Here is a 25,245-nt window from a genome sequence, read left to right on the forward strand (position 1 = left end):
CATCTTTCTTTAGTTATGGAACTTCTATTTTAAAAGCTGCCAAAACATGCACATACAAGTCTGTCTCTGGAATTGTGTGTATTGGAGAAAGAGGAAGTGTTCGCTAAGATTTTTATTTTCTTCCCTTTTTTTCTGAAAAGGAAAAAAATGTCCATCTGACTAGGAAATTGGGGGCAAAAGATCCTTGTGAGAGTCTTTTTATTGTTGAGCTGTTTATTTTTACCCTTTCCTACTCCCATAGTTTTTTCTTTTTAAACCATTTTATCAGCGCACTAATTTTGTCAACAGCGCACATATTCCGGCTCCTAAGGTAAACTGTGAGCTCTAAGTAAGCATAACCCCATTCTGCTGACCCACGGGGAAAAAAGGATCAGGAAAATTGCCCAATCTTGTGGAACAGGCCCTGGGCCAACAGCTACATCTGGATTCCAGTCTCACCTTCCCTTGGCCTTGGCCCACCAGTGCTGTGACGTAGCCAGAAAAGGGAATCCTGTGGTTTCGCAGCGGAGAGGAAAACGGCACTGGTCCTCTCTCTCATCATCCCACCCTCCAGGTTTCTTTCCTTCCCACTCAATGGGCCGTCGATGTAAAATGCCAGAGAGGGGGCGGGATGGAAATCCCAGGATGTTTCCTGAGGAGCAGCTCTCGGATCCCAGGAGCAGCCTGTGCTCCCCGGGAGCACCCGTCGCCCCCGCACAGCCGGAGCCAGCGCCGCAGACAACCGAGCGAGACCCTCCCCATCCCCGCCTCTCGGCCCCGCCCCTCGGCCCCGCCCCTCGGCCCTACCGCGGCCTGCCATTGGCCGACCGACGCGTCAGTCGGTCGCCGGCCCCCGGCGGGTGCGCGGAAGGCCATCCCCGCCCGGCGCCTCCCGCGCTCCCCCCGTGGCCGGGAAGGGATCCCGGGCGCCGGCTGGCGGCCGCCGCGGCTGACAGACCCACGGGCGGAGGCTCCGCGCCCGTGCGCAGCGCGCGGCCGGCATGGCGGCGCGGAGGAGCCCCCCGCGGGCGCGGGAGCTGGAGCGGCCTCGCGCCCCCGCCGCAGGTGGGCCGCGGGCGGGGCGGTGGGGCCGGGCGGGGGCCGCGGGCAGCCGGGGACGCGCTCTCCTTCGCCCGCGGTCGGCGCAGCCCGGGGCTTGGCGTGCGAGGCTCGCGCTCCGAGGAATGGGAGACCTGGGGCGCCGGGCGCCCCATACCAGGGCGGAGATGGTGACGCGCTGCAACCCCACAGCCTTGCAGGGTTGGGACAGCCGTCGGGGACCCGGGTTGCATGTGAATAAGGAACAGGGCAGAGCTGTTTGGGTCCATGCAGCGAGCGATCTGCGGAGGTGGGGAAGGCAGGTTCCTGGAAAGAGAGCCGGTCTTGCGGGGTGGGGGCGAGGGGCCCAGGCAGCGGTCGGGTCGGGCCCTGCCGCGGAGCAGCAGCCGTGACTCCTAGGTGTCCCCTCTGTGCCCTTGATTGTAGTGGGAGGGAAGTCGATGAGTTTCGCGCCTTGCTGGCAGAGGATGTGGCCCACACACCTTCGCAGCAATCGAGACTCGCTGAACAACAAAAAACTGGCTTTTTAACAACAATGTCACCAAGGACAAGAGCAGCAGCACAGTATGGCATAGGTGGCGCAAAAGTCGGATCTCTGAGATCCGGGGCTCACCACCTGTGTCTCGGCCTCTGCGCCCCCGAGTTGGCAGCTGGGCCCTCACCTTAGAAGTGAAGGGTCTTTTCCCTGCCATCCTTTCAGTTGTGGCCTCGAGTCCCAGCTCCAAGGAAGATGAGCAAAGCTGCTTCTCAGTTTTGAGCGCATTCCCTTTTTCTAACTCTCTGATGGCCACCCTAGGGGGGTGAGTCCGCCGGTGAATTTTGGGAGCATGCCGGTTTGGGCTCCAGGTATTGCAGTGTTTATGGCAGGTGTCAGATCTGCTTATTGGTCCCAGTAGGAGTTTTTAGTTCACACAGCAAACGGGGTTCGCTATTGGGTGTAGTGGAAACAGCACCTTTTGGGAGTCAAGACGTGATTCTAGACGTCATTCTGTCCAGGACTGTGTGCCTGGAAGCCACAACCACTCTGGACTCTGTGTCCTCATCTATACAATGGCACTGGGCTGGCTGATCCCTAAGTCCCTCCCAGTTTAGAATTCTGTGATTGACTTACCTCCCACTCTCAAAACTTTGGAGAAGGAACTCATTTTCCAACCTTTCTGCACCTTGGATTATTTTAGAATTAGCTAAATATTTTCTGTCGGTGTCTTCATTTGACTTTTTTATTATGTTATTTTCTTCCCTTCTCCCTGCATCGTTTTGGCAGAGAAAGCAAAGTTGGAAATGGAGGTAGGGCCACAGCTGGTAAAAGCTGATTTGGGAGGTTTTGGAAAGGTGCCTACTCTAGGCTTAACATAATTACCAGGCATTTTTCCTTCCAATGCACCAAATTCAAGGTGTGCCAGCACTGTGAGCCCAGTGAGAATTCTTTCCTGCTCCAGCCTGTGGGGTCTGGAAAGATGTTGGTGGGCGGCAGTGGAAGACTGTGATTCAAGGATCAGGTTATGGAAAAAATTTTTCCCCAAAACATAACTTCCAAGGACTTAGGAGCATAGTTTCCCTTCTTTGCCAGTGTGTGTGGGGGGAAACGTTTGAAACCAATTACCAAAGCTAGGATGCCGCAGGTTTTTAACCTACCCCTAACTCTTTTGGTAAGAGAGGTACCAAGATTTACTTTTGAGATAATAACAAGTGATAACAAGAAACAGTTGACAATAAAAAGCAAACGGATAACAGCAGAAGAGAACCCCCAGAATGGGCAGGATGGACGGGGTTTTGGTAGCCATTTTTATTATTTCTTTCTTTTTTAATTTTTTTTAGTTTCAGGTGTACAAAACAATGTAATAGTTAAGACATTTACACCCCTCACAAAATTTAAGTGCTTGAATATTGAGAATCATGAACTAAACATTTGTATGTCAGAATCAGCATATGAGACAGGAAAGAGACAGTGAAGAGCGTTTGGTTCAATGCCCTCAAGCCTGGAGAAGAAAGAGGAGGACGTCAGTTTCTCGAGAGAGACCTCCCCCAATTCAGAGAGATAAAGAATCTCATTTAACATCAGAGGTTGACTGTCAAGAAAAGAGCAGCAGACTGCCCTCTCCCTCTTGTCCTGATTACAGTAGACCGGAGGCTTGGGATTGCCGCAGTGGGTACAGACCAGTTCCCGAGGGGTTCAGGAACGGAGGTGGGCAGGGGAGTTGGTGGTGGAAGCTCTTGAGGGAACATGCTTTAAACAACTTGTGTCTCTTCTCACCCAGAGCAGAGAATGGTTCCTCAAGCATTTAAGAAAAGTGAACTAAATTCTTTCTTGCCTAGTAAAGAGAGAATCTTGCCCTAGGTCTTAGAATAACGCCTGGCGCACCTTGGGCATGTTTGTTGACCTGTGACAAGAAGGCCTCCACTTTCCTGTGACATCTGTAAAGTGACAGGAAAACTGAGTGCTCTGTGTCTTCCAAATCGACTGCTAGGACAGGCCGAAATGCCATGGAGGAAGCTGAACGGCCGATAGGAAAAGGGAAGTAGAAGACATGGTGAGCCAGTGCCGGCGTGGGCTGGATAGAATCAGCCACCATCTAGGCACGGAGGCTGGGTGGCACTGATGTCTGTGGACCAGACCAGCTCTTTGTCATATTACTTGACAGTTAAAAAATGAACTTGGAGTTCAGTTTGTAGCTAAGGATTGTTTTGGTCCCTCACCTTGAAACGCAAACATAGCCAATGGAATTATTAGTATAAATGTTGGGTCTCCCAGACTCAGGCGCATTGATTCCTTCTTCTGAACTCTGGAGCCGAGAGAAGAGTCACTTGAACTGAACGAGAGTTTATTACATCAGTTTTATCCATGGTACATGCCTCTGTTTTGTTCTTTGAATGTTTGTTAAGCTCGTTCTGGGTACTTAGCTGATTGTCGTGATAGGACTTGTACAGCGGATGCTTGCTGACCTGCCGTGTACTGTCTTGCTCTTCATGTTTTAATACTCCAGTGTCTTCTCCAGGATACTTCACTGAGTGATTCACTCAATGTCGAGCCTATAACATGTGAAGGTGCAGTTCTCCCTCTTGCCGCCCTTCCAGGCTCCTCAATCTCCCTACCCTTTGTTTCACTGTTTTTTAGAAACTGGTCACCTCCATGGAAGCCCTTGTGAAAAGTCTCTTTATCAAAACTGTAGTTTCAGGTCCGCTAGTATAGATCTGTAGAACTGGCATGAAATTCTAAGGGCGGGAGTATTTCCTGGTATCTGTCCAGGCCTCATATATCGTCTTACATGCTCACGGCATCTTTCCCCATGCAAGTTTCGAGTAATGTTTTGAGTTGAGTTGAACTTCAGTTGTTTCACAACTACTTAAAATCCTGTGCCTCGTGCCCCAACGTGACTACCTGGAACATGATTCTGAAACACGTTAACATAACGAGGCCTTAGAGGACGAAGGGGAACAGAGTGGTTAATGACCTGGCGCCAGTATGTTTGTTCACAGGGGAGGCAGCTGGGCTCCCGAGCGCCTCAGCTCCCTAGGGTGAGACCCTGAGTTCCTGACTCTGGTGCCTGTTCACTCCACTCCCTGGAAACCATCCCACTAAGTGACCGCTTCACATTCTCACTTCCTGCCTTTTATTTATGGGAGTATCATTAAGGGAAGGGAAAACACTTTGGTGGCTCACTATTTCTGACATACATGTTAAAACTCAGGAGGGACCCCCAACATAGACTGTTAGGCTTAAGCATGGTGGGATAACAGAACAACCCCAAATAAGTGAATCAAATTCATTGTTCTCATGTCAAAGCTTAGAGGTGGCTCCCCAGACACTAATCGATCTGTGGTTGAGGGGCGCAGGCTCCTTCCTCTTGGTTTCCACCGGGCATGGCTTCCACGCCCACTGCTACTTCCTGGTCCACGATGGCGGCTGAGCATCAGTCATCACACTTACACCCCAGCTAGTCTGGAGCAGCAAGGGCAAGGCATACATGCCTCTCAGCAGAGCCGTCTGAAAAGTGCATATAACAACACTTCTTAGTCAGAACTCACAGGGCCATACCCGGCACCGAGAGAGGATGGAAACACAGCCTTTATTCTGAGTGGCTACGCATCCAGTCAAAAGTCAGAACTCTGTTTCTGTGGGAGAAGAGAGAATGGATACTGGGCGAAGCTGGCACTCTCTGTCATGGAGACATATGGACTGGATCCTGATAACATGGATTCACTTTATTTATTCAACAAATATTTATTAACTGTTTACCGTGTGCGTAGGCACCAAGAAAACAGAGAGAAAGCAGATACAGCCCGGTCCTTAAGACGTTTACCTACATAGAGAGACAGACACTAATGAAACACAAACACACTTGTGTAAACTGTGCCCAGTGCTGTGAAGGAAAAGGACACTGTGTGCTACGAGAGGGTGTAACTGCGGTGGGATCAAGCCTGGGCGTTGAGAATGAGTCAGAGAAGCTTTGCCCAAGGAAGTGACATTTGAGCTGAGAATCAGAGAATGAGGCGGGGTGGCGGGGAGTGGCCAGTCCTCCTGAGCAAGAGGAAGAGATGGGACAATCATGGGGAATCGGGCGGGCCATGAGGGCTCTGGAGCTGGGTGGCCACCCATCCCTGTTTGCCTGGGACTGAGAGATTTCCTGGGACGGGGACCTTTTCACTGCTAAACCTGGGAGAGGCCCAGGCAAGCCAGGATGAGTTGGTCATCCTCCCTGAGATCACATTACTGGTTGGGTTCCTTTATTATTAATTTCAGCAAAGTTCCTTTGTAGATAAGCATGGCTCCCAGCCATAGAAAAACAATTGAGTAGTGAAAGGAGCCCATCACATGGCCAAAAGGAGAGAGGCATAAAGCAGAGGCCACACTTCCATGTCTTTGGCTGACACGACCAGTAAGACTCTCCTCTATCTGCCATGCTTTCTCCTAAGAAATCTGGGAAATTAATTGGCATGTGATAACATATTGGAGATAACAGAAAGGTCAAGGGTGCAGGAAGCCTGTACTCCAGAGCGGTGTTTCTCAAAGCCGGCAATATGTTGGAATCACCCAGGAACCAAAAAAAAAAAAAAAAAAAGACGGGTGCCTGGTCCCCAGCCAAACACACCAGGAAGTCCACAGTTGGGGCCAGGGCAGAGAGAGCCCCTGCTCGGTTACAGCGCCTTTCAGACTCCATGTGCATGTGCGTCGCTGGGGAGCTTGGAAATCTTTCTGTGGGACCTGAGGGTCTGTATTTCTAAGTACCCAGCTGGCGTTGATGTTGGAGGTCCATAGACTTTGAGTACAAAGATCTATAATATGTGATGAGTTTCTTTTGAAGCCATTGGTATCTTTTTAGAAGAGCAGACCTAAAGGACCACGTATAGGTAGACGGGTCCATGAGAGGAACAGGTAAAGGTGGCGAGAAGGACGGGAAGGCTTCTGCTATGTACTTCCATCAGTGGTGGGACCATCTCGCCTTTCGGTTCCGGGGGCAGTTCTTGGTTATAGAAGAACCAGCTCCCAAGGCTCCTGGCGAGGATGGTGCAATAGGCGATGTGCCGGTATCTCTCATACCTTGTTCGGAGGCCTTTCCAGCTCACTTCACTGGCTGACGGGGCTTGAGTGTTTTCTACAAGAAAAGCCACAAACATTTTTAAATAGGCGATGACATGTCCATTGAATATAAAACAGAACAAAACAAAAAAACGCCCTCCCCTTTACTCCCCCCAAAAAATCACACTGGCTACAGAGTGGAAAGTAGCATTGGAGAAGGGAATGCCTTCTCCTATGGAAGGCCTAGGCACCATTAGGAACAGAGCGCAGAGGATTCTGATTAATGGATAAAGCAGCAGGGGGTGTCAGTGGCTACTGGCTTGTCTCAGAGTGTGCCGTTAGGTCTGTCTTCTCACATGTTCATAAGTGATTTGTATTGCGATGTGGAAGGACAAGCTTAATTGTTAAGGTCTAAGAGTTAGGAGAGAGAGCGCTGCACAAATCCATGGAGGGTTGGAGCAGAGCCAAATCCAGTGACATGAAATGCCCCGGGGGGATACGTCAGCTCCCAGGTCTCTGAGGCACAGCCCTTGCACCCATGACCTGGATTTCCCTTGCTTCCTTTCCCAGGTTCGGAGCTAACTGGAAGGTAGATGGGAGTCCGAGATTCTTACATGCCAGCTCCGTGATAAAATCCTTATGACTCAGTTATGTTTGTTGGCAGTGCCCGAGCTGAACTCACCCCTGAGGTCAGGCCTCTCTCCCAGGGGCACAGCAGGCCCAAAGCGTCTCTCAGGCAGGCAGGTCCGACAGGAGAGGAGGGGCACAGCTGAGTAGAATCTCCTAAACCTCCCCATCGTCCCTCTAATTTGGGGAAGAAGCCGCGTGCGTGCGAGTGGCGGGCGGAGGCCAGCACCAGGTCTGCAGTAAGCCCTTCCACCTGCGAAGGTGAGGACGGGGGGATGAGTGCCGGCGCCCCTCCCCTTGGGAAGACGGAGAGACACACTTCAGCAACAGGTCTGAAGACTTGAAGATGACAGCAGTCTGAGTGTGAGTTGATGGCGGTTTTATTTCTCAGCTGTACAGCGCTGATATAATTACAGCTGCATCAGTTTGAATGTCTGATCTAGAATGAGGTTCAGCAAACCACAGCCCCTGGGCCATATCTGTCCCACTCAGTTATTTTTTTTAAGTTTATTGGGGTGACATTGGTTAGTAATAGTATATGAGTTCCAAGTATGCAATTCTATAATACATCATCTGTATATTGCAACGTGTACTCCCATTCACTCTTATATGGCCTACGACCTAACGATGGTTTTACATTTTTTAATGGGTGGAAAAAAATCAAAAAAAAGAATAGCGTTTTTTGACATGTGCAACTTATATGGAATTCAAATCTCAGTGTCCTTAAGTAAGAGTTCTCTTGGGACACAGCTCCGCTGTGTATTGTCTAATGGCTGCTTTCACTCTGCCAGGGCAGATTTGGGTAGTTGGGACAGAGACCAGATGGCTGGCAAAGCGTAAACTTCTTACCTCTGACCCTAGACAGAGAGCTCACTGACCCCTGATCGAGAATGAAGAAGTGGTCACGTTATTGAATGCTCTCCTGGTTGGGTCCCACTCGGGACATTGTGTTCTGACATGGGGTCTCATTTAAGTGTCCAGGACAATGAAGAGACCCTTGCAAACCATGTTGTGAGGACCAGTGGAGAGAATGGGGAATGTTTAGAAGAGAAAAAGGCACAATGGAAATAGTAGCTGCCTTCTAAGTTGGTGCTTTTCAATTGTTTTGAATTCTTCGATGAGAATCCCTCCGGGAAGGCAGGTCTGTAGTTAGTTCAAAGTGCACTGACCTTGAGTGAGAACATATGGGTTCAAGTTCAGACTTCTTGCTTTCTCTGGGCTTAGGTTTCTTCACCCCAAAGATGAAGCGTGCATGAGACAGTTTATGGGATGACCAGGTCCACAGTGAATTAAGGTTCAGCTTTTGCCTTAGAGGCGCTTTCAGGCCTGTAGGGGACACATCGTGAATACACGGACCCCAGCGGCAGTGCGGACAGAGCTCGGAGGGAGCGGTTGTACTGAGGGGCTGGTACATGTCAGGCCTTGGAGAGCGAGTGGAATCCAGCCCCTTCAGCCCAACACTCTGTGGTTCTGAGAAAGGTTGAAAGGTTGTCATACAGAAGAGGAATCAGCCGTTCCTCGTGACCCCAAGCAGAAACAATTGGTGGTTACAGATCTGATCTCATCCGACTCTCGCTTAAAACCCTCCGGGGGCTTTCCTTGCTCATCAGCCTCAAAAGGCCCTGCTGATCTGAGCCTCCCCTCCTTTCCTGGCCTGTGCGATCTTGTCCATCCTCTGGGCCTGAGCTCCGCCCCTCGTCCTAGGGGACACCTTCCCGAGGCAGGTCTAGGTCAGGTTCCCGTGTTTCCTGTGCTGATGGGGGCCCAGTCCTTCCCTCTGGGCCATTGTCTTGGTCGTGCTCCAAACATGGAGAGTCCATCTGCCAGGAGGCTCCCGTCTGTTGCGTTCACAACTGTAGCAGCAGCTCTTGGCAGTGCCTGGCCTGCAGGAGATCTTAATCTATGTTCCTGGAATGATGATAGATTTGGGTCAGTAAAGAGAAACATTCCAGAGAAGAACATGGACGCCCACAAGAGGGAGTGACTTCCCACCTAGAGAGGTTCATAAACACTGATCCACGACAAGATGGAGGGGAGATGGTGGCAGGACTCAGCGAGAGGTGACATCTGCAAAGCGCCTATGGAATTACGAGCACTCTCGTGGCTTATTGTGTTTTATTTTGTTCCAACCCTCAGATATCACTGTTGGTCTCCGCCACTGGGGAGACTTTTGGGGATCATTGAGGCTACGTGATTAGTCTGTGGTCCTGCAGCTAGAAAATAGCAGAATGAAGACAGAGCCCCAGGCCTGTTCTGAAAACCCATTGTCTGTGCCCAGCCAAGGAGGCTGCCTGGCTGGATGAAGTGACCCTGGAGTTCTGGGTTTCCAGGAGAAGAAGTTAAAATGTGTTCTTCAGTAGAAGCCCATCTCACCTACAGCCTTGGCGTTTTCATAGTTGGGCGGGTTTCAAAACCCCTCTGCACGGTTAGAAAAATAAACTTACCTTTTAAAGCAATGGGTTGCATTTCACACTCCTAAAGTGCTCAGTAAAGGAAGAAAGCTCTGAGCTATGATGTTATTAAACACACACGCTCACCTCTCTCAGTGTTTGGCAAGGAGCAGTTTCCTGTTGTATTACTGACATTCTTACCCACAGAAGCCGTGGGTAAAACAAACCCAGTCCTGTGGGGGCTGTGTTCAGAGCGTAAGCAGTTGCACGACGGGGCTACAGTTGAGGTCTTCCTGGACATAACTGTCAAGATAACACCCGTCCACTTGGTGGTTCTCTTCCTCCGTGATACTCATCTTGCCGTTGCGGGTCACAGTCCTTTGCTCGTGGGAGATGCGTTTCTCAAGTGGGCAGAACCAGTGCAGGGAAGACAAAAGCAGGGAAAGGCTTTTGGCCTCATCATTTCAAAGATGTATTAAGAGAATATGTTTTCTGAATATTTCCCCACAACTGCTAGACAGACAACAAACTACCCTATGGGCACCCAGCCTTTCCCACTGCTGTCCTGAGCGTTTCAGAAGCTCTAGTGGTCTGCCGGTGCGCCAAATTATTTAGAGACCTTGATGACCTAACAGGATTTGTTCTGCATGTTGATCACTCTGTTCGCATCTAGCTTAGTTTATTTGTTTGGACTAATGGACGATATTTCGCTTTATTCTTGAGCCTCTGAGTTTCTCAGAAGTAACCTGTGAGAAAGGTGACCCACTAGGGAATGGAGGTCTGCCTGCCACTGGGCATCCAGCTCAGGGTCTGTGTTAGTTTGCGTCCTGGCCAGACCCCAACACCAGGATGTGCTGGCCCCCTGGGAGCATCGGTCGTGGCCCTGTGGGCCTGGACCAGCTGACCAGTAGCCCTTCTTGACGGGAGGGCGTCATATCACCAGACCATGAGCTCCCTGGGGAAAGGCCGTGTGTCTTTCACGTCACTTCTCGGCCTACCAGCCCATGCCCAGCCCACCTGGGAAGAAGTGTAAGCCAAGGGTGAGGGGTGGGGGAGGGAGGCCCTTGTTGGCCATCACTGCCCACATCCTACTTGGCCTCAGTTTACTCCTCTCTGCAGCACGTCCCGCCCTGGGTCAGAATTATCTGAAAGCCACATGCACTTTTTCAAAGCGAGTGGTGTTCCGTGACACAGCTCAGAAAAGGGTGAAAAGTTCACCTGTCACCTCTGACATGTCCCCATCCCTCTGTCCTCTTGCCACAGGGAGAGGGTACAGCCGTCAGGGCTCGCTGCCTCCCCACACCCCATCTTTGCTTCCTAATCTCCCTGTCTCTCTGGGCCACTCTTCCATCTCCTGCCGGTTTACCAAAATATGCCATTGCAGCCGATAGAAGTATCTGTTGTATTTGTTAAATTAAATTTTTTATTTTTTACCTTGAATTTTTTACACAAGATGATTTTAATGTATGTGTATGTCTCCATTCCCTGTGCTACCTCAGACGTCTGCATTAAAGTGCTCTCGTGTGTTTTAGCTCAGGCCGATTTCCCCCTTCGTGGCCTGTTGGATAGCCCTTCACCATCCCCTCTGTACCAGGAGAAGGTCACTGGGCTGGACACAGGTGACAGTGGAGCCGTGTGGGGAGAAAGCACCACGATGTGATGCTGTGCCATGCGTCAGATTGGGAGAGGAGCTAGGGGACGCGGTGCGGCCACCCGTCGGGAAGCAGAGGTAGGAAAGGGTGGGCTGCCTGACCCAGAACACCCCTGGGAGTTTCGGAGGCGGAACCAGACATGGATGAGTTTCCATGAGGGCGAGCCTCGGGCTCCCAGTAGAACTGCCACCTGCATAATCACTCCGTTTCCGGCTCTTCAGTGTCTTTTAGTTTTGTTTTCAGGTTTTTTTTTCTTTTTTCTTTTTGGTTTCCTGTTTGAGTGTTTGAATTATTTCTGCTTTGGTATAGTTTAGAGAATGGAAAAAAATTCTAAGTAGAATTTTACCACAAAAAAACGGCATCTTTTTTTTTTTTTTCAGTTCTAGTCAGTGGTCCCATCTGCCATCTACAGTCTGAGTGAGCACAGATCCGATTTTAGTTTCCGATAGCCACGTTGTTGATTTCAGGAGGTTCTGCTGTAATTACTGGAGGATATCTTAACTACTTAAGTATTACTTCTGATGGTGTGGGTTGGGGTCTCTGGGCATGTCTGACAGCTGATGTCTGGGGGTGTATGAGACCCACTTAATCCACTTTGTAATATAATAGAAATGCACAGGGCTTTACATAGACCCTCATTTCGGCCACTACCCAAGTGGACCAGTCCAAAAGGATTCAAAAGAAATTTCACTTTTTTGTCTCTTGATGACCATTGAAGAGGACAAATATTCGTAATTCCTGACAGTGCTTCTGTTCTCTGCCTCTTGCAACCCTCAGTTTCTGGAGAGTCTTTGTTGCCCAAACCTCCTGCCACCCACACTCTCTGTGTTTCTTGCCCTTATTCTCCTTTTTATTATGTTGAATGACCGAATCCCTGGTGGTAGAGCCTTCTCCCTCTTCCCACTAGTCCAGTCGGCATCCCACAAGGCCAGTTCCTTAGGCAGAGGGCTTCTCTGGGGCGAGGGGGAAGTAGGCAGGCCATTGCTGAATTCTCCGTGGCATGCTGGCTGAAGGGGGACCCGGTGAAGATTCTGACATGGGAAATTTTATCTGCTCTCTGCTGTATTGGGGGAAATGAGATTTGACTCACAAGATCATCAAAGTTCTGATCAAATAGTGTTTTACTAGGCTTCTCATTTGTGGTCTCCTCTGCTGTTTTTGAGTTGTCCTCCAGTTTTTGACACATGCAGGAAGAAATTGTTTAAATTCTCTTAAAGTCTTCATGCCCTTGCTGTAGCAAAGCTGATTTGAAGATTTCCTCAGCTGAACAAGCCAAAGGCAGGATTAGGGTTTGCAGGAGGGAATTCCCACCCGTTCTCAGGAATTTTTTTCACACTCCCATTCCCGAATCCTGAGATATGAACTGTTTTTTGTTCTCCACGATGAATCATTTCCACAAAGTGACGGCTGATATTACCAACCACCTGGGTTCAAGAAGCCGATTTTCCCGATTTCCCGACCAACTTTTCTTGGGATTTGGGAACATAAAAGTGAAAAAAATTCCTGAGAACAGGCGGGAATTCCCACCTGGAAACCCTAGGTAGGATAGACAGGTGATGAGGCCTGCAGCTTCTGGCATCACATCACCCCGTTTTTGAATTCCACCTTGACAACTTGTTACCTCTCCTCTTCTCTCTCTCTCTCTCTCTCTCTCTCTCTCTCTCTCTCTCTCTCTCTCTCTCTCTCTCTCTCTCGCAGTTTCCTCACCTGCAAAATAAGGGTGATTAGAGTAATAGCAATAAAAATAGTAACGACCATTTCCTGGGTACTTACGGTAAGCCAGATGGCGTGCTTAGCGCTTTCCCAATGTTTCCTTCAACAGACACAGCAGCTCTAAGAGGCAGATACTGCTAGGATTCCCACGTCATCACACAGTAACCATAGTAACAGTGAGCATGCATCGAGCCCTCCCTGTGTCCCAGGCACTGTGACGTACCATTTCCAGCTCTAGGTTAAGAAACAGAAGCTGAGGGAGGCGAAGTCACTTGCCCAGGGATTGGGCAGGGCCGGGATGGGACTCACGCCGTGGGACTCCAGGGCCCCCTTCTACCCCGGTGGCGTTTGCAGGAGCAAGTGAACTAATCCCTGTAAAACTTAGCACAGGGTCTGGCACATAGCAAAAGCTCCAACTAGCTGTTTTAATGGTCAGTGGAGGCATACTTCTTCCTACTAAAATGTTGCACGTTCTTCCCCTCCTTTGATTTGGAAGCCCTGCTCCTGCTATTATCACCCGAGACACCTCGGCGCCGCTGGTGTGCCTTCCGGGAAGGGGCTCTAGTGTCACATCCATGAGATGAGGGAAGTGGCTGTGCAGCCAGGCCAGGGCCACGGGGAGTGAAGGGAGCAGCTTGCTCTCCTGTGACTTCATGACTGCTGCTCCCAGATCGCTTCCTGGTACCCAGGCTTGCATGAGGAGGGGGTGCGAGCCTCCCGGGGTGTTTTCTGATCAGCTGATCCTATCACCCTTGCTTGAGTTGTAGGAGGGATTTCGTTTTGAGGATATGGGCAGTAGGCTAGGGAAGTGTGTGTGTGTGTGTGTGTGTGTGTGTGTGTGTGTGTGTCTAGAGTGGGCAGAACCATGGTCTGCAGTGGGTCCCAGGGGGGGGAAGGCCCTGGTTCGGGGTCTCAGATCAAATGCCCCCCAAGGGCCAGGTGGTAACTTAAAGGAATGCAGCAGGTTGGAAGGAGTCGGTGACAAATGAGAGCAGTGCCCACCGAGGGGGCAGCAGCCAGGCCCGCCTCAGACATCGCCGGCCCTCCAAGTCCACACAGATGAGCACCGCCCAGTGGGAAGTAGGCAGAGGCTCTTCACAAGGGAAGAAAGGTGAGCGTGATACACAGAAATGCAGACTACAGTGAGGAATCATAACTGGGCCGAGCATCCAGGGAAATAGACGCTCTGGAAGGTGCAGGGGGGGCCTTAATTGGCAGGGTTGTCGTAGAAGGCACCTTGGTGACAGCTGTGCACACCCTTTGACCCAGAGTTTCCTCTGCTTGGAATTATCCTGAAAGCTACCGTGACCTGCGGGGGCTGCTGGAAGAGGATGTTTGTCTCAGAGATGTTTGTGAGAGTGACAAATGGAAACAATCAAATGTTTATCATTAAGGCAGTGATTATGTACATGATGATCTAGCTTTATACTGAAATATTATGCGTTCTTTAAAAAGAACAATGTAGAGCTATACGTAGTGATGTGAAAAGATGTCCTAATTGTAATTTGATGTGGAGTTGACATGAAGAGAAAAAACAAACTGTAAAATGTCGTGCAGTATTCCATTTTTCTAGAAAGTGTTTATGACTACAGTAGACGCAATTATGTATATCACACGGAGAAAACTCTCGTTCTTCCGTGATGTTAAGGATTTACTAAAAATATTGACATATTTCAGTATTTTCAATGTTGGGAAATCAAACTGAATTAGTAAAAGTCTAAATTATAGGTCTTTAAATTAATTTTAAAGACAGTATGGCTCTACATTTTTAAACAATTTATAAAAAGTTTTATTAAATTTCTAACTGGGAGTAAATCTATAATGAATAGCTAATCAGTTCTAAATAATAAGCCCCTGTGTTTGAAAATGTCCTTTTCAGTAATAAAACAAAAATATGTGTATTTTTATTTGCTGGTAACTTTGGGTTTCTTTTTCTGCTGGTAATTCCTTATTAAGAGTGTACATGCACACCAAAGACGATCAAGAAAGCTAAAAGTGTAGATACTAAATTAATGAGCCTCTTGCGGTAGTTCATCATTGGAACTTTCCTGAACCACATACTGTGGAGGAAACTCACAGTGAACCCCAGGGAGTTTGGCCATGGTCCAGAAGCCCTCTTCCTGATTTGCACTTCAGCGTTATACATTCTCAAACAAAAGATGATTAGGAATCTACTGCACATAGTAAACGATTGCAAGTACACAGTAGAGCTCTCCAGACAGGCTCATTTCCCCTCCTGGCGAGTCAGGAAGGAGAGTGTCCATCATAGCAGCACATCCATCTCTGTCGCACCCGTCTTCTTCTAAATGGACCACTTTCTGGAAATGCTGTCTGAGTGCCTGCTCGTCTGAGTCACTCGTTCCGTGTGCTCAGGTGATGCCGTGTGTTACGGCCCGTACTGATTTCAGAACATCAGAGTGGGCAGAAGCGGATGGTGGCGGCATTGCTGGAGGCCCCTGGTGTGATTGCTCCCCCCCATTCTCCTCACACGCCCACCCCCACCCCCACCCCACTGTGTGCTCGGTGCCGTGCCGCGCAGGATTCCTGGCACCGTTCTTGGACTCAACAGATACTCAGCACAGGGCATGGCGCCCTGTGCTGGTTCTTGAATCCTGCTTTCTGCCCTTGCCCAGTGAGCTCAGTGTTTTACCCCCATTTTACAGTCAAGACAACTCAGGATAAGAGAAGTTAGGTTTCCCACAGCCACACAGACTACATTAGTAGGAGAAGCAGGTTTTCGGTTCAGGTTTGAGGGATTCTGAAACTCACACTCTTTATGTTCACTGTTCCTCTTGAATTTGGGGAACAAAGATATTCTTACACATGGCACAGATTATAGGAGGATTGTGTGTTTCTTTAATTTTTGAAGGCTTTAACAATGTGTATGTAAATCAACGATGACATTGTGCAGGTAAAAATTATCCAGTGTGTCTTTTTTCCACCTTAAAGAAAGCAGATTTGTGTAATTGTCATGTGATCTTTACAAGAAGTTTTTCATTTTCGTAGGAAATGACCAAGTTCACTCTTGGACGTTACTCACGAGCCATGCCTTAGACACGGTGTGGAGACTAGCCAAGGGGTCTGTGCTGTTGGCAGTGTCGTTCCTGGTGGCCGCCCTCTGCTACTTCAGGAGGCTGCATGTGCGTTTAGGGCACCGGCTGAAATGGTACGTGGTTGTGTCATCTTGAAATTTCTAAAATACCCTTGTTACCCAGGTAGAATGTTGACATTGTTTCCTTTACCTTTTAGGTGGATTGGATACCTACAGAGGAAATTCAAAAGTAAATATTTTCACGCACTTGTTTCCTTATTTTTAAGACGCAGGAGGAGGAAAGGGGAAATGAATGACCTTTTACTTTTGGTTTGGTCCAGGGAACCTCAGTGTGGAGGCAGAAGTTGATTTACTCGGTTACTGTGCAAGAGAATGGAAAGGGGAGACGCCGCGTGCCAAGCTGATGAGGAAGGTACGTCTGTCTGCAAAGGTCATGGAAGATGGAGAATTTGTGTGTGAAAGTCCAGAAACAAACATTCCGTCCTGCTTTATGGATCCAGAGATCAACTAACACCAAATGTGACATAAGGAACAATTGTGGCTCTAATTTAAAAGCCAAACAGCTGCTAGACGTTGATTTCGGGTCTTTTCCTTAGAGCTAGTGCCCTCGAGGATTTGGGTATATTCAGCCTGTGAGCTGAGAAAACGCAAGCGTTGTTTTCTTTTCAGTGTCCCCTGGCCAGTCCTGTAAATCTCTGCACATGCAGGGGAGACCTCTGTCCTTGACGGGATCGGACACCTTGGCAAAAATATGTTGAGGATTTTTAGAATTTTCCGTTGGACCAGTCTTAGTAAATGTGCCCAGCAGTGCTGCCTTGCCACTAGCAAAAGCAAAAAGAAGAGAAAACAAAAAAGTGGGCAGTACATTTAACAGTCCTCAGCATGGTCTTAAAGTAGACAGTAGTTTTCACTGTGGTCGAGTTGGATCCATGAGCTCCCCAAAATGACATTCCCTGACTCTGGGCTTCCAGGAACTTATCATCTGAAATAGCATGGCACAGTCCCTATACACGCAAAAGTCACTTTAAAATGACACATGGTCACATTCGTAATTTATCATTGTTTTGTTACTGTAACACCCCACTGAAAATACATTCAGTTCACTTTCCTTATCTCTTACGCAGTGGAAGGAGAAAACAACTTTCTCTTTTTATGCTCATAGGCTTACGAGGAGCTGTTTTGGCGGCGTCACATTAAGTGTGTTCGACAAGTGAAGAGAGACAAGTACGATGCGCTCAGATCAGTGTTGTTTCAGATATTCAGTCAGGGCCTCTCTTTTCCTTCCTGGATGAAAGAAAAAGACATTGTGAAGGTATGTCCTCACACTGGAAATGTGCGAAGTGTCGCCTTGACCATAACTGTGACACAGTGGGCTGCTGAGGTTGAAGGAGCTCTGAGAGGCCCTTTGACCAGGTCCTCTGTCTCTCAGGTCAGTTTGCAAATGAACCATCTCAGAAGGATGGTCATACTCAGTTTTGTTTGCTTTTAATGCCACTATCTTTTCTTGAGAAGAGCATCTGTCCTTTACAATAAGTAAGGTGGTCTACTAAAATTCACTTTTCTTCTCTACAGTTACTCGAGTTACGACAAACACATACAGTGTATAACTACTGCCCTCAAATCCCTCACTTCTCTTTATAGTCAATCCTTCTCTCACCCCTAGCCCCTGGCAACCACTGATACGTCTTCTGTCCCTGTAGTTTTGCCTTTTCCGGGATGCCAAATCAATGGGATCATCCAACAGGTAGCTTTTCGAATCGGTGTCTTTCCCTTCGTCGGCATCTTGCATTTGCAGTCCGTCCAGTTGCTTCTGTGAACTTGTGATTCTTGCCGTTGTACTGTTGCCTGGTGTTCCCTGACATGAATGGGACACGGTTTGCTTACCCACTCACTAGTGGGAGGACATCTGGATTGTTTCCAGATGAATACAGCTATGATAAACATTCCCTTGCAGGATTTTGTGTGAACATAAGTTTTTGTTCCTTTTGGGTCAAAACCTGGGAGAGACCTTGCTGGGTGTGTGTTTATAAGAACCTACCAAACTGTTTCTCAGAGTGGCTCTGCCATTTTACGTTCCTACCAGTAATTCCTAAGCATTCCCGTTGCTTCTCATTCTCACCAGCCCTTGGTATTGTCAGGGTTCTTTGTTTGTGTATTGTTTTTGTTTGTTTCATCCATTCTGATAGGTGTGCACCTTTAGTTTGCATTCCCCTGGTGAGTCCCAGTGTTGGGCTGATTTGCCATCTGTATTATCTTCTTAGAGAAGTGGCTGTTCAAATCTTTTGCCATTTTATCGGGCTTTTTGTTGTTTTAATTACTGAGTTTTGAGACTTCTTTATATATTTTGAATGCAAATGCTTTATGAGACATGTGATCTGCAGATATTTTCTGCCAGTCTGGGCCTTGTTTTTTCATTTTCTTAACAGTCTAAGGCAGTACATTCTTGATGAATAGCCTGAATTTTCAGTTTGAATGCAGTATGCCTTAATCGAAGACGTACATTTAAGGATTGAGGAGCAAAGAAATATAAAGTATGTGCATATATATAGCCACACATGTTCTAGTCCCTTAACCTTTTTTTTTTTTTTTAAAGATTTTATTGGGGAAGGAGAACAGGACTTTATTGGGGAACAGTGTGTACTTCCAGGCCTGTTTTCCAAGTCAAGTTGTTGTCCTTTCAATCTTAGTTGTGGAGGGCGCAGCTCAGCTCCAGGTCCAGTTGCCGTTTTCTAGTTGCAGGGGGCACAGCCCACCATCCCTTGCGGGAGTCGAACCGGCAACCTTGTGGTTGAGAGACCACTGGCCCATGTGGGAATCGAACCAGCAGCCTTCGGAGTTAGGAACACAGAGCTCTAACTGCCTGAGCCACCGGGCCGGCCCCCTTAACCTTTTTCTACTTAGAGTTGTTTTATTAGTTTCATTTCATCTAGCAAATACTTGTCAAGTGTGTGTGGTGTGCTAGCCTTGCTTCTCCTTGCTGAGGACGTGACACAGCAGGGACCCTGACTCCACACGCTGATCTGGGTGGGAAATGCACTGGGTGTCTGTGAAGAATCAGATCCTTACATCTGTCATAATCTCACTGAATCCCAGCCAGAGTCCTGTGAAATGGACAGTATTGTCCCCGATTTACAGCAGAGGATGAGGCTGAGAGGTTAAGTAGCCGGCTGGCTGAGTAATCTCCCAGCTGTGAGTAACAGGACTGAGTTTGAACCCAAAGTACATCATTCTAAAATCCACGTGTTCCCGGCTGTACTATGTTGCTCTAACATTGTTTGATTAAAAATAATTTCTAAAGGGACGTATCTAGGAAATTTGGGAAATGTTTTATCCAAAAAGATCGTTTTTGTAGACTTAATCTTTTATTTAAGTTTTCATCAGTTGTGAAATTATGAATTAAGAAATGATCTAAATCACCGAATCCACAAATCTAAACAAAAAAATAAAAGACTGGTTTTCCTTAACTGCAGTTACAGTCTTTTTAAATGAAGAGCGCTCAGTGAAATGAGATTATATGCTGTGACACATTCCAAATTGTGTGTAATAAATGTTGAGATACTAACTGTTGGCGTCTTCTTCCTTTTCAAGCTACCTGAAAAGCTGCTCTTTTCACAAGGTTGTAATTGGATCCAACAGTACAGTTTTGGTCCTGAGAAGTACACAGGCTCACACGTGTTTGGAAAATTACGTAAATGTGTGGAATTATTGAAAACACAGGTGAGTGTTTGGGGGAGGGGGATGGTAAAAGACTAGGAATGAAAGCATCCAGCCCACTGCAGCCACTTTCCTCTGATGGCAGGCTTCTCACTTTATGTTCGGTGGGTAGGAAATGCAGGCAGAAATGCTGTTTCCAGTAACTGATGATTTCTTCTCCTTTCAAGTTATAAACTGGATCAGTGTTGTTCTCCATGATAGTCAGGCCTGTTACAGGTTAAGGAGCCCTTCTGGGTTGGCCAGGAAGCCTCGACAATCATGTGCCTTTGTTTCCCCAGAAAAATGTGGTACAAGTGCCAGACAAGGCACTCAGAAGCGTCCTTCCAAAACACGCCCTATTAATAACGGGGGTCGGGGGGGACAGCGTACATGTTGTAATCTGACTCAGAGTTTCTCCTGCCAGATTTTGGATTATTGGAATGAACCCTCCTGGGGAAACACCGTAACCTTTCTCTGCCGTAGTTTTCTTGTCTGTAAAACTGAACTATAACTCGTGTCTGCCCTGTACGGTTATTGTGAGGATTCAGTTGTGAGAATTAGTACACGTAGAGTGTTTTCAGCTGTGCCTGGCACGCGGTGAGTTAAAGAACACGAGCCAGGGTCAGCTCTGTGTGACTCAGCGATCTTAAGCAGCTCTAGGACGTGAATTGCTGAGTATTTTACCTAGTAGGCGGTGCTTTTATGGAAAAAATACTTCATCAGAACTAGTTTGTTACTGTAAAAGTAATATATATTTATGGTTAAAAAAAATCAGTGTCAAAAGATATAAAATGAAAAATTCCATCCCCCTCCGTAAATCTGTGGTTTATTTGATAAGTACTTTAAAAATTATGAATGGCGTGTGTGTTCACCTCTGCCCCTCTAAATTTCTCTTTTACATCTGGGTTTTTAGTGGATTGACTTCAGTGCAATTAAAGATTATCACAAGAGAGGAAGTATGTGCAACATCCTTTTCTCTGATGCCATTCTGGAATATAAACTGTACGAAGCTTTAAAGTTCATCATGCTGTATCAAGTCACTGAAGTGTATGAACAAATGAAGATGAAAAAGGTCATCCCCAGTCTCTTTAGACTCTTGTTTTCCCGGGAAACATCAGCTGATCCTTTGAGCTTCATGATGAATCACCTAAATTCTGTAGGCGACACATGTGGACTAGAGCAGGTATCTGGGGCCGCAGAATCGTGTGTGTTTGATTAAGGATGGTATTGGCAATCCTCGAACATGTAGGGGTTTGGCGTTTGCTCTCCACGGTGATAAGACCAGCTACACAGATGCTATTGCCCCTCAAATGAGGGAAAAGAGAGTAATAAGCCTCACGCCCCAAGCTGGCTGTTGTGTGTCTTTCCAGCCCCGTGGCTGGAGAACGCCAGTGCTGGGAGCCCTTCTGACCTTGCACGCTGCTTCCCAGGTGATAACAGGTTCTCCCGCAACAGAGGTTCCTCAGGAAAAAGTCCCATTGGAAAATGAGCGAGTGTTTGGGAAAGCATTTGGTTACTTACTGCAGATACATAGAAATTACTGAATAGTGTTAAATCCAGAAAGTGCTTTTCTATCCCCATAGAAAAGGGGTTTTGTTTTGTTTTGCTTTTCTAGGAAGTGCACAAAATCATCTGACCTCTTCATATAAATGGATTTAAAATGACAGAAAACTGATTGGAAAACTGTGATTTTTATTATGAGTATTTCTTTACTTTTTATTTCCCCCCCCCCAAACACCTTTTCCCTGTGATTTCTTCATGCTAGTGGAGAGATGTTCTTCCGTTTGTCCCCTGCCTCCCACACCGTGGACATTTGTTCCTAACTCTGCCCACTCAGTGGTTCATGTGTGGGTCTGTAAACAATTACATCATTTCACAAGACACTGAAGAACACGCTCCCGCTGCTGGTGGGAGGGCTGGCATTCAGAAATGTGTGTTTGTGACCTCTCTTCCATCTCTTCCCCAGATCGATATGTTTATCCTTGGGTATGCCCTTGAAGTCAAGATCAAAGTGTTCAGACTGTTCAAGTTTAACTCCAGGGACTTTGAAGTCTGCTACCCAGAGGAGCCGCTCAGGGACTGGCCGGAGATCTCCCTGCTGACCGAGGATGACCTCCACTACCACATTCCCATCTTCTAAGTCTGGCGTGGGCTGGGCACCTGCCCAGGACCGTGGTCACGCTGGCGAGGAAAGTGTTTCCAGAAAACCAAAGCTAGTGTCATAGCCACTGAAGGGATTAGGACCTTCTTCCCAGGATTACAGGTACACGGGATGCAACAGCGCACACATGACTTCTTTGTCAGTGATTTCCTCCAAAGCAGCTGCACTAATCAATTTGTGGGTTGGTGGTTTGACCTTGTTTCTAAGGGCTGTGGACCCTTCACACATGGCGGGCCATTAAGGGCACGAGACCGTTTAATTTGGACAAGAACAACAACAGAAAAAAAATAGAGAAGAAAATGAGTAGGGAAAAGGACTAACCTAGGAAGAGTGAATTTCTTTGTCTCGAACTTTTACAATCTTCATTTCTTGTCTTTGGTTGATGTTGGATCCTCATGAACTTGGCCTTATTTTATACCATTACCTTTCCAGGAATCTCTGTGGTATATTGATTTTCTAGAACCACGTGATTAGCTGTAAAATTATGTGTGTGTATATGTGTGTTTATGTGTGAGTGTGTGTGTGTGTGTGTATGTACATACACACACACACACTCACACCTATCCATACGTATAGTTTTATATGTACATATATATACATAGATAAACACGTATACACAGATAACCACTACTTTGTAATGTTGTACAATTTGTTTTATATCTCTTTACATTTTTTGTTACGGTAGCATCTGGCCAGGTTAATACATTTTATATAGATAAAAAAGATAAGTTCTGTAGATTAAGGCAACTGAAAGACAATTATTGAACTGTCATGAAAATATTAAACTGTGGTGGAGTTACATGTGTCTTTAGCGTGTGGTCGGTAGAACCAGCCCCTCCTTCCTGCAATGGTGTTGCATCCTAACCCCCACACCTGTGACTATGTTGGGTTAAATGGCGAAGGAGAAGGATGCAGGTGGAATTAAGGTGCTAATCCACTGACCTGGAAATAGGGCGATTATTCTGGGTCAACCAGCGTTCACAAGGGTTCTTACAAGTGGAAGAGGGGGTTGGAAGAGTGTCAGAGTCCGAGGGAAATGAGAAATCTGGACGGACAGTCAGAAGGAGATGCGGCAAGCTGGTGTCGGAGGTGGAGGAAGGAGCCCTGGGCCGAGGAACGTGAGTGGCTCTGGAGCTGCGAAAAGCAAGGGAACAGCGCCTGGGGCCTCCGGGAGGGGCCTCAGCCCAGCCGGTGCCCGATCTGAGCCCAGTGAGACCGTGTGGGACCTCTGACCTCCAGAACTGGAAGGTAATCCATTCGTGTTGTTTAAGTCGCTAGGTTTGTGATGATGTGTCCCAGCAACCATGGACCGCTCATAGACTCAGGCGAACCACTCTGGGCTCATCTTTATTTTGGAAATACTTTTCTAGTTTATTTTAGTCACCTTTATTTCGGAGGTACTTTGCTAGTCTGTTGGGAATTTCAATAAATACAAAATAACTTTTTAAATCTTGGCTAATGACATACTACTTCAAGATTATAAATCCCTTCTAAGAGTAGCTGCCTTAATGTGTTTGAGTGGACGTTTTCTCACATGTTCGTATCGTACATACTATAAATAAAAAAGGTATGTTAGATGCTGTGGTATGCGAGAATCCCATTCTGACTCTTTGGTAATGGGGATAATCACCTGTATGTACATTAGCTGGACATCCCGTCATGCTTTGTGTGGTGCCTGCTGTCCTTTTGTTTTCTGCCTGGAGAGTAATGAGCTCAGACTAAGGGGCTTTGTGTTATTTTGAGAGCCACACAAAACAGGAGTTTTTAATAGATCTCTGCAGCCCTTTCCTGCTTGGAAGCATCTATGGTTGTGCAAAACCCCTGTCAGTTAATTGACTTGTTGGAAATTGTCCCCTGGATGTACTACTGTGACCCAGAAAAATGAACTCTACCCTTTGTGTTCACAAGCCGACACGATGCCAGGCTGCAGCGGCCTGCTGTGGCTGACACGCCTAGAATTGCTGCTCCCGATGTCTGGCTCCAGTGGGGCAGTCCAGGTACCTACCTGGCGTTTGCATGGTGCCACTCTCCGTGCATCGCCTTACCCAGTGTCATTACGTTCACGTCAATCCAGGATCGAAAGGAAGAGCTCTCGCAGGTATTGGCAGCCTGTGGCCCTGTGACATATCAACCCGTTTGTTTCACCTTAAGTGTGTGTTGGAGGACGGGGCAGGGTGGGGCAGGAATTCTTTAAGTAGAGGGGCAAGACCAAATTGGGAGGGAAAAAAGGACATTTCAGTACAATGCGAGTAAAAAGTAAAGGAGACCTTTAACTCGTTGCTGTGTTTTGGGAAGGCATCAAAACACAATGTTAAGGGAGGAGGTATTGGGTGTTTTGTTGTGTTTGTTTCTGATTCAGTTGTATATTGAATGTAACCAAGCTAGTTAGAAGGAGCTGTATATAAATGAGCACCCCTTTTAAATACCACCAGTAAATTAGAGGTGAATTTCCTGTGTGATGCTAACATTTAATGTTTTTCTAACCTTTATGTTTTAAATGATGAAAGGATTATAGCAAAAATGAAAACACAAGCCCTTGTCTTTCTCTGATTTTAAAATATTTCTCTCTTAAATTTGGGACAGACATGTCCACACTGAGGGGTTATATGAATATTAGTACAAGACTGAATTTTCTTGTGGTAAAAATATATATATCCTAAAATGTACCATTTTAACCGTTTTAAAATGTCCAATTCAGTGGCATTAAGTACATTCCCATTGTTCTGCAGCCATCACCACCGTCCGTTCTAAGGATGGACGGTGGTGATGGTTTGTTATCTTCAACGCTGACTTTTTTCATAGGAGGCAAGTTTAATTGTCTCACCTGGTACCTGGATTTCGTTTACTTTGCACATTCTCTTTATATCACACCCTCCTAATGTGACTGTTTCCTCCAGGCTTAAAAGATCCCCAGTGTAGACATCCAAAGGAAGGGAGGGTAGGTGACCCAATGGATGGGGCAAATCAGGTTTCACTTCACCTGCAAAATAAAGAAACAACCGTGGGTGGCTTCTGGTTTCTCCTAGAAAATCTATCATTTGAAAGGTTCCCCCAAGAGACTGTGTTAATTCAGGGCCACCTTGGTGACTTCAGTTTTTTGGATGTGGGCCTTCACAGTCTTAAACCAAAGTCATTTCCGCCATGGGGGAGCCAGGAGCCTTCTCTAGTGTAGAGAGAGCCCCAAACCAAGCTAGTGCAGGAGGAGCCCAGATCAGGGGGCATGCAAGTGAACTTTCCAAGGACTTTCCTGCAAATGAAGTTTGCATGGAAAGATTTGTCATTATTATATATCAGGTGATTTTCTCATATTTTAGTGAGGTCAAAGAAAGATCAGTTTAATTTTGTCCAAGCTGGTCTTGGGGAGGGAAAAAAATCTAATTTATGAGTATTCTTCAAATGTT

General features: G+C 47.2%; 1 protein-coding gene across 2 annotated transcripts; it reads left to right on the plus strand.

The window, feature by feature from the left end:
• Positions 1–890: 890 nt before the first annotated feature.
• OTULINL (OTU deubiquitinase with linear linkage specificity like) lies at positions 891–22,643 on the plus strand. Of its 2 annotated transcripts, XM_033110857.1 has the most exons (9): positions 966–1,044; positions 13,903–14,049; positions 15,945–16,104; positions 16,188–16,219; positions 16,311–16,402; positions 17,153–17,302; positions 19,579–19,707; positions 20,597–20,866; positions 21,650–22,643. In XM_033110857.1, exons 1-9 carry the CDS (start codon positions 981–983, stop codon positions 21,821–21,823), a joined length of 1,218 nt encoding a protein of 405 aa, XP_032966748.1. In that variant the 5' UTR covers positions 966–980; the 3' UTR covers positions 21,824–22,643. The 2 variants fall into 2 exon arrangements, with proteins under 2 accessions (XP_032966749.1, XP_032966748.1); XM_033110858.1 differs by lacking the exon at positions 13,903–14,049 and having other exon boundaries at positions 891–1,044.
• The last annotated feature ends 2,602 nt before the right edge of the window (positions 22,644–25,245 follow it).

Source organism: Rhinolophus ferrumequinum, chromosome 7 (genome assembly GCF_004115265.2).
Source record: "Rhinolophus ferrumequinum isolate MPI-CBG mRhiFer1 chromosome 7, mRhiFer1_v1.p, whole genome shotgun sequence".
In the NCBI taxonomy this organism is placed as follows: Eukaryota; Metazoa; Chordata; class Mammalia; order Chiroptera; family Rhinolophidae; genus Rhinolophus; species Rhinolophus ferrumequinum.